This window comes from Silurus aristotelis, assembly GCF_946808225.1.
Source record: "Silurus aristotelis genome assembly, chromosome: 14".
Taxonomy (NCBI): domain Eukaryota; kingdom Metazoa; phylum Chordata; class Actinopteri; order Siluriformes; family Siluridae; genus Silurus; species Silurus aristotelis.
In genome coordinates this window covers 23,531,306-23,540,320 of record NC_139587.1, presented here as the reverse complement: position 1 = coordinate 23,540,320, position 9,015 = coordinate 23,531,306, and the positions used below count along the sequence as shown (strand labels likewise).

The window sequence follows — 9,015 nt, the reverse complement described above, 5'->3', positions numbered from 1 at the left end:
ACTGAGACATAGGCGTTACAAAATTATTATGAATTATAAATGTATTTATTTATTAACTAGTGTATTTATGTATGTATTTATTAATTGTTAAACATTTATATTTTTGTTCACCTATTTATTTATTATGATTAAACATTTCTTTATATATTATTTCTTTATTTTTAGTGATTAAAAGTTATTTATTTATAATGATTAAAATCCTTGTTCATTAATTAATTAATTCATTCATTTAAATACAATGATTAAACATTTATTTATTTGTTTATTATCAAGTTTTCATTTCTCAAACATTGTCATGTATTTTCTATAAACGATTTTTTTAGATGTTCATTTTAATTTATTAATTGTCACAAAAATTGCGTCACTTAATTTATTTGGGCTTAAGCTTGCATTTGTAAAATATATATATTTATAAAAAAAAAAATATTAGTCGCTGAAGAAAATGATGGGCCGAAATCTAAATCGTATCCTCTGTACATGTAGTGCGCATGCGTGGACTGTTTCCGGTTCCTTTTACCACGATCTTGTTTTGAAACTAGGAATAGTGTGTGTTCGCGCTGAAGTGTGACGTCACGTACACGTGGGCGTGGCTAGCAAGTGTCATGGCGCCGTACCGGTGATCGGCTAATTCGCTAGCGGGGCTATTTGTAGATTTGCAGCATTGGATTTAAAGGTCGACGTATTTTTGTTCGAAACAGTTGAATGTAAAGTATAAAGGAGAGACATGGGGACTGTACACGCAAGAGTAAGTTTATTTCTCAATGTATTTAAATCAGCAAACAAAGCAGTGACCTCTGTGTAGTGACCACCTCCAACTCTTACTGTAGTTATGAATGACAGAAGGGGGAAACACACACGCACACACGCACACACACACACACACACACACACACACACACACACACACACACACACACACACTTTATTTTACATAAAATTCAACATAAACCAGAAAATGGAAATTGTGCTGCGTTTTAATGTATAATTACATAGTTACTTATGAGAGGTAAGTATGTTTATAGTAGGAAAGTAAAGAAAAAAACATTAATACAGACTTGGTAAATAATAATAATAATAATAATAATAATAATAATAATAATAATAATAATACACCACTATAGCTAAGCAGGGCACTATGCAGATAATAAAGCTGCATATCATAATCAGTGTCAGTTGATTGCTTGATGTTCATACTTGTATATTAAATGTCCTGGGCATGAAAACCTTATAAAACCCCAACCAAACATTATTAATCTTTAATAACTTTCTTATTGTGGTTCAAAGCTTTAGTGTTCATAAGGCACATAATGAGAAACTGATATGTACAATGCATCATAGTGACACATGCATACAACTGATATACACTGGATATCTACACAAACGTTTTGGGACACCTGACATGTTTTTCCCCAATCTGTTACCACAATGTTGGAGGCACATGGTTGTATAGGATGTTTCAGGATGCATGATTTTTTTTCCCACTTCAATAAGGAGACCCAAAACAGTTCCAACATGACAATGACCCTGTGTACAATGCCAGCTCCAGGAGGATTTTACATGGGTTGAAATAGGAAGATCTTGAGTGGCCTGCTATAGAGCTCAACCTTATTGAATACCCTTAGGATGAATTGAAAAGCTGACTGCACCCCAAGGCCTCCTCACCTCTCCTACATCAGTGCCTGGCTTTACTAACACCCTTGTGGCTGAATCGTGCACCAATCTCCAAAATAAGGTGGAACATCTTCCCAGAAGTGTGGAGGTTATTAAAACAGCAAATGGGTACTAATTAAAGAATGGGGCGTTCAGAAAGCATATGCGAATCTGATGTTCAGGTGTCCACTAACCTTTGTCTATATAGGCTCTTCAGGGAGATTTATCTGAAAAATAATGAATGTTTGTTGCCACATAGTAGTAGTTTCTTGATTTAAAGTTATTTTGCGCTGCCTGTAACATATTAGTTCATATAAGCACATTAAAGACAACACTTATTATTTTAATAATCTTCTGTCCAGTCATGAGTTAAAATGAATTCTGTGTTAAACAAATTGCTCATATCTCAAAATAGTATTGTATTCAATCTAGGGTTAGGGTTAGGGTTAGGGTTAGGGTTAGGGTTAAACAATAGGGTTAAACAATAAAACAATAGTTTTATTGTATTGCTATTACACAGCGGCTTCCTGCATACTAAGTTCTTCCTCAACATGATTTGTAGCCCTGGCAGCAATATAAATCTTTCTCTATAACCAGCAGTCCAGTATTTATTAGCATTTACAAAATTTCTTTAAAAATTATCTGCTTTTTCCTTCCTAGAGTTTGGACCCTCTCCCAATGCATGGGCCGGAACTGGGGGTTCAAGCTGATGATCTGGATGTTGGAGAAACAGAGTACGAGCCACAGCAGGAAGTTCTGGAAAACAGAGATGTATGGCTGGTTTAATTTATTCCAATAAACAGACTAATCTATTGCAGAACAAGCATTAAAGACCGTTTCTAATTGTTTAGGTTGTAGTTCAGCATGTTCATATAGATGGGCTTGGAAGAACTAAGGAAGATTTCCTAACGTACGAGATCGCAGATGTCTTCAGAGCCAAGAACTTGATCGATGTGAGTATATGGATTCATCCTGGAAGTGCCAGTCCTAAAGATCCACAAAACTGCATTAATGCTTTTGAGTGAGAAACGGGAAGGAAGTTTGGCATTGTTTTGCAGCGGAATATAAGTGTATCACAGCAATCATGATAATAGAATACAATGCCAGATCAAAGGGGAAAACAATGAAATAAGATAAACCTTGCTTGAGAAACCAGTATGTGGCATATTAGCAGGGTGTTGGGATTAACTTTCTAAAATAGAGGCCTTGCTCAAGGGCCCAACAGTAGCAGCCTGATGGGCTTGAACTTGGGCTTGAACCCATGACCTTCCAGTCAGAAAGATGTCATACCTGTGTTGCAGGTGATGAAGAAGAGCCACGATGCGAGACAGAGAATGCTGCGACTGGGATTATTCAGACAAGTGGAGGTCGTCATTGATACCTCACATGGTATGGTTATTTTATTATTTTACTAGCAGTAGATATTACCATCCAAACCATCATTTCATTGATATTGACACTGTAACTGCTGCATGACACAGGTGAGGACGCGCTGCCGAACGGCCTGGACGTCACATTCGAGGTGAAGGAGCTCAGGAGACTAACTGGAAGCTATAACACCATGGTTGGAAACAATGAGGGAAGCATGGTGAGTTAATATCAATTACACCCTTTTTATTTGCAGAGATTGTTTGTTACTTATGGTTTTTTTTTACTTATACACTTGCGATGTAATGGACAATTTTATTACAGGAAGTGAAGCATCACTGCTTTTACTGATCTGATTTCAGGTGCTGGGTTTAAAACTGCCCAATGTTTTTGGCCGCGCTGAGAAGGTTACTTTTCAGTTCTCCTACGGCACAAAGGAAACGTCATATGGCCTCTCTTTCTTCAAGCCTCAGGCTGGAAACTTTGACCGCAGGTAGGTGTAGTGGCCGTGGGACTTAGCTAATAATTATACCACAAAGCATTTGATGTATTATTATGGTGTTGATATCATATTTTTTAATTACATGATTTTGGTGAGAGTTTGCTGCAAGGTACATTAAGTATTTATTCATGCATAATTTTTTTTTTTACATTTTTATCTTATACAGTGCATCCGGAAAGTATTTACACAGCGCTTTACTTTTCCCACATTGTGTTATGTTACAGCTTTATTCCAAAATAGATATAAATGGCCTTTGGCACCAATTACAGCTTCAAGTCTTTTTTGAGTATGATACTACAAGCTTGGCACACCTATTTTTGGGCAGTTTCTCCCATTCTTCTTTGCAGAACCTCTCCAGCTCCATCAGGTCTGAATGACACAGCCATTTTTTAGATCTCTCCAGAGATGTTCAATCAGGTTTAAGTCTGGGCTCTGGCTTGGCCACTTAAGGACATTCACAGAGTCGTCCTGTAGCCACTCCTTTGTTATTTTGGCTGTGTGCTTAGGTTCATTGTCCTGCTGAAAGATGAACCGTCACCCCAGTCTGAGGTCCAGAGCATTTATTTTTCCCTTGATCCTGACGAGTCTCTCAGTCTCTCAGTTCCTGCCACTAAAAAACATCCCCACAGCATGATTGTGCCACCACTATGCTTCACTGGTATTGGCCAGGTGATGAGCGGTGCCTGGTTTCCTCCAGACGCTTGGCATTTAGGCCAAATAATTCTTTCTCATAGTCCGAGAGTGTTTCAGGTGCCTTTTTGGGAAACTTAAGGTGGGCTGTCATGTGCCTTTTACTGAGGAGTGGCTTCCGTCTGGCCACTCTACCATACAGGCCTGACTGGTAGAGTACTGCAGAGATGGTTGTTTTTCTGCAAGGTTATCCTCCCTCTAAAGAGAAACGCTAGAGCTCTTTCAGAGTAACAATCAGGTTCTTGGTCACCTCCCTGACTAAAGTCTTACTCCCCTGATTACTCATTTTGTCCAGGTGGCCTGCTTTAGGAGGAGTCCTGGTGGTTCCAAACTTCTTCCATTTACGAATGATGGGGGCCACTGTGCTCATTAAAACCTTCAGTGCTGCAGAAAATTTTCTGTACTCCTCCCCAAATCTGTGCCTCTATACAATCCTTCCCAATGTTCCAAATTTTATCTTTAGCGCGTAATAGTTTAATCTGAAAATAATTATAAAATATTATGTATTGCTTGTATGATACAGATACAGTAAATAGATATTAGGCTGGTTGGGTTGGTTTGAGTTTTTTTTCCATCTTGCCTTGATCTCGGTTCTGTACTGACCCTGAAAATTGGTTTTGTAGTTTTTCTATCAACCTCTACAAAGTCACTGGGCAGTTCCCATGGAGTTCACTGAGAGAGACTGACCGAGGTTTTTCCACAGAGTATAGTGTAAGACACTTTTCTTTTTCTTTTTTTTTTCTCCTGGAAGACACATTTACTGTTTTTCTTGGAGTTGTGCTATTGTACTCACTTTTGAACAATGTTCTGTTTCACAGTTTCCTATCTGGAAAACGAACCACACGCTGAAGTGGGAGGGAGTGTGGAGGGAGCTCGGATGTCTGGCACGCACTGCCTCCTTCGCTGTCCGACAGGAAAGCGGTCACTCGCTCAAGTCCTCCCTCTCCGTATGCATACAATACGATAAAGACATTCAAATTTAGGATTCTTTTTTTATGTTCTGACCAAGTGAATATTTTTTTCTAGCATGCGATGGTTATTGACACACGCAACTCTCCCATTCTACCTAAGAAAGGTGCCTTACTGAAGATCAACCAGGTCTGTGCTTTGCTTTTTGGAAAAGAGAACTGAATAAACATTTCAGATTTGATTTTATACCAGCTTTGTTTTATCACTGCAGGAGTTGGCAGGTTATACAGGTGGAGATGCCAGATTCTTGAAGGAGGACTTTGAAATCCAGCTTAATCAGCGACTTTTCTGGGATTCAGTAAGGAACTGAAGGACAGCTGGAAACTGCAGTCTTGTCTGTATGTTTTGTCTTTATATCAGGGTGAGATGTTTAAATGCTGACCAGTATCTTCCCTGTAGGTCCTCTCGGCCTCTCTGTGGGGGGGTTTACTGCTCCCCTTCGGAGACAAACCTACATCAATTGCTGACAGGTTAGTGGAGTTTTTTCTGCTGAACAGTGTGTTCTCGAGAAGACAATAGTTTAAAGTGGAAAGTGGTTTATTTATTATGTTGTGCCATGGAAAAGATGGTTCTAACATGTGAATCTGAACGTTAGGTTTTATCTGGGAGGCCCCACCAGCGTGAGAGGTTTCAGCATGTACAGCATCGGACCACAGAGCGAAGGTGAGAAATCTAGCACATGTTCTGGATTTTCACTGGATGTTTCATTTTGATCAAATTTATATTTAGTTAATGTGTAACTTGGTTTGCAGTGATTCTTAAACCTGCATGGATTTCAGAACAAGAAAGATCTAATGAAATGTTCTATTAGACAGAACTCTGCAGCAGTGTTCAGAATCATCCTGAAGTATTCTGAAGCTGTGTGGTTTATTAACCTATACAGCTAATGGAATGAAACTGACTCACTGTTAACAGGTGATTATCTGGGAGGAGAGGTGTACTGGGCTGGAGGGCTCCATCTGTACACTCCTCTACCATTCAGGCCAGGCCGCAGGGGCTTTGGAGACCTTTTCCGAACACACTTCTTTCTCAATGCTGGAAACCTGTGCAACCTTAATTATGGTGAGTTGTAAATCCGTACCCAGAACCTGGGAAAAGTTTGACATGTTTTTTATTTATAAACTATATTTATACTCTTGTTAGAATTTGTACTTACCACTTACTTGCTTAATTGAACTTGAGCTAAATCATTGCGGCTTTAATTGACTCAGAAGAACCAAATTTTAATCCAAAAAATCTGAGATATAACATAATTGTGTGTTCTTTCTGCTGCCAGGTTTTCAATTTGAACTAGTGTGTGTTTACATTTATAGGCGAAGGGCCTCGTGCACACCTGAGCCGACTGGCTGAGTGTATCCGCTGGTCTTACGGAGCAGGCATCGTGCTGCGTCTGGGGAACATAGCTCGACTCGAGCTCAATTACTGCATTCCCATGGGTGTTCAGAGTGGAGACAGGTACTTTATTGACTAATCAGAGACAAAAAAAACAATTTCTCAAACCAAAGTGAAATTCGTAATGATTTAAAATGTATTATATAAATTTATATTTTATATATATATTTTAATAGAATTATTTAAAATTTTTAAATTCGTAATGATTTAAACCAGCTCAAACCCCACTTGTACCATTCATGCAGTGGCTGATTTTATTTCGTTTAGGTGTTGTAATGTGTCTCAGCAAGTTTGATGTAAAACATCCTTTTCTATCGTAATGCTGTGAAAAATCATAAAAACCTCAGCAGTATAAAATTAAAAAACATCAGCCTTTACTAAGCGTAATCTATTTAATACAGCTGAACATGTCTAATCTTAAAATGCCTGGCTTTTCCTATGTTTTTTTATGCATCCCTTTTTGTTCATTTAGGATATGTGATGGAGTGCAGTTTGGAGCAGGCATTCGCTTCCTGTAACACCATAAAGCCATGAACATCCAACTCGGACAAGAAAAAGAGGATTTTTATATGCAGAGGAAATCGGTTCAAAACTTCTGTATGGGAATCTTTGTGATTCAGCATGTTTTTCTTTATTTTTTGGAAAGCAACGCAAAAAGTCAAAAGCTATAATATTAATGCAAACATAGCTCTAATAAAGCACTCACCTGTAAGGAAAAATGACCTGGCAGTGCATGTGTACGTGTCTTATTTATTTGTCTGATCAAGGGGGGAAAAAAGGTTTAATAAAAAGCTTTTCTCCTTTTATGAAATGATTCTATAATCCTTATCTTAACATGAGGATTCTCTCTGTTTGAGTTTTAAGTAAAGAACAAACAAAATGCTGAGTGGTTTCTTATAATCTTCAGTCTCAAAGATTACAGGTTTAATGGCGTTTTTACAAACTAATATCTGGATATTGCACATTTCAATAAAAACTGAATATCTATCTATCTATCTAGCCATCCATCCATCCATCCATCCATCCATCCATCCATCCATCCAATCCTCCAATTCTTGTCTCTCTTCTCTCTTGAACCTTTCCTCTGTCCTACAATAATAGCATAATATATATATATATATATATATTATGTATATATTATGTATATGTATATGTAGTGTCAAATGCAAATGTTTATTGATTTGGGTTGGGGGTAGCTCACTGATATATTGAATATTGGATCAGAAGGCCATGAGTTCAAATCCCAGCACCACCAAACTGCCACTTCTATGCCCTTGAACACGGCCTTTAACCCTCAATTGCTCAAATGTGTAAAATAAAAGTTTTTTTATTTTATTAAGTTATTTTGGATAAGGGTGATCCCTTCCATTATAAGTAGGTTTTTGCTCTTGAGTTGTTATTTTAATACAGTAAAATGTGTGGAAATGATTCTGTAGTAATACCCTATCAACATTAAATACAGTGGATAGAAATCTAAAGAACAGCAGTGATGTATTTATTAAAGTAAACAGCTCACTTTCTCCCACTGTGTTTATTTTAGATTTTGTTTGCTTGCAATAAATATTTGTACTGTGCATGGCTGCATTTATTGGGTCCTCGATAAGAGATAAATAGATAGTAGACAGCAGTTAAGGCACAAAATAAAGAGTATTTTGAGTTGATCCAAAATGTTCATTAGCCCAATCAGCTAATATAACAGATGTGGCAGTGTGTGTGTGTGTGTGTTTAGCTCATGTTTTTCCATTCCACTTTTTTCATTACTCTCACTTATTATAACATATACACTTTAATTTTAGTGTCTTGAGTAGTGTCCTTCTGCCACTATATTTAACAAATATGCATCAATCAAGACTTTCTATTGATAATTCTTCAAAAGTTAGTCTCATGCCAACACCATACATTTGATATTTTCGTCTTGCTACCACAAATCACATGAAGGTACCCACCTCAGCGGCCCAGCAGAGCAATATCTCATGTGGCATAAAATTGTTTATTGCTGTTGGAGTTCAGGTACCCACTAGATGTCCTTGTCCCTCAGCAAAGCTCACATCTGAGGCCCCTGCTGTTTGCTTGCTCTGATTGGATGGAGGAGATCCTGCCTCCAGAAATCACTGCTAATCCTCTTAAGACCAACAACACTTTAACTCACCCAATCCTCTTCCTCGCCCTTCACATTCCCCCCTCCCTTCTGTTTTCCACTTCCCCTCCTCCTACCCTGTGAACTCTCCGTGTGATGAGAGTGTAATCCAAGTGGATTACGGGCAGAGCGGTGGATTGAGTCAGTCGATGCTGTGACTCCCTGTCTAAATGCTTCACTGCATCTTTTGCAATATTGTTTGCATTAATTTACAAATTGTCACATTTTTTTTTTAATTCATAAAGATTGCTTTATCTGAAAGACAAGGGAATTTATTTCATCTGAGAGAGAAAGGATTTATTTTTCA

The 9,015-nt window shown here is 37.9% G+C and overlaps 1 protein-coding gene across 1 annotated transcript; it reads left to right on the top strand.

Annotated features, from left to right (window-relative positions):
* The first annotated feature begins 548 nt into the window (after nucleotides 1–548).
* Nucleotides 549–7,560, top strand: samm50 (SAMM50 sorting and assembly machinery component). Its single transcript, XM_083561385.1, has 15 exons — nucleotides 549–745; nucleotides 2,311–2,421; nucleotides 2,502–2,603; nucleotides 2,952–3,039; nucleotides 3,132–3,238; nucleotides 3,381–3,511; nucleotides 4,834–4,921; nucleotides 5,029–5,157; nucleotides 5,237–5,308; nucleotides 5,391–5,477; nucleotides 5,579–5,649; nucleotides 5,775–5,842; nucleotides 6,095–6,241; nucleotides 6,493–6,634; nucleotides 7,044–7,560. The coding sequence occupies exons 1-15, from the start codon at nucleotides 725–727 to the stop codon at nucleotides 7,087–7,089; spliced, it is 1,410 nt and encodes a 469-aa protein (XP_083417511.1). The 5' UTR covers nucleotides 549–724; the 3' UTR covers nucleotides 7,090–7,560.
* The last annotated feature ends 1,455 nt before the right edge of the window (nucleotides 7,561–9,015 follow it).

Coding starts and splice junctions, on each gene's coding strand:
- samm50 (XM_083561385.1), top strand. CDS start 725: ATGGGGACTGTACACGCAAGA. Junction 2,604..2,951: donor GAGCCAAGAACTTGATCGAT/GTGAGTATATGG, acceptor CCTGTGTTGCAG/GTGATGAAGAAGAGCCACGA. Junction 6,635..7,043: donor GGTGTTCAGAGTGGAGACAG/GTACTTTATTGA, acceptor TTGTTCATTTAG/GATATGTGATGGAGTGCAGT.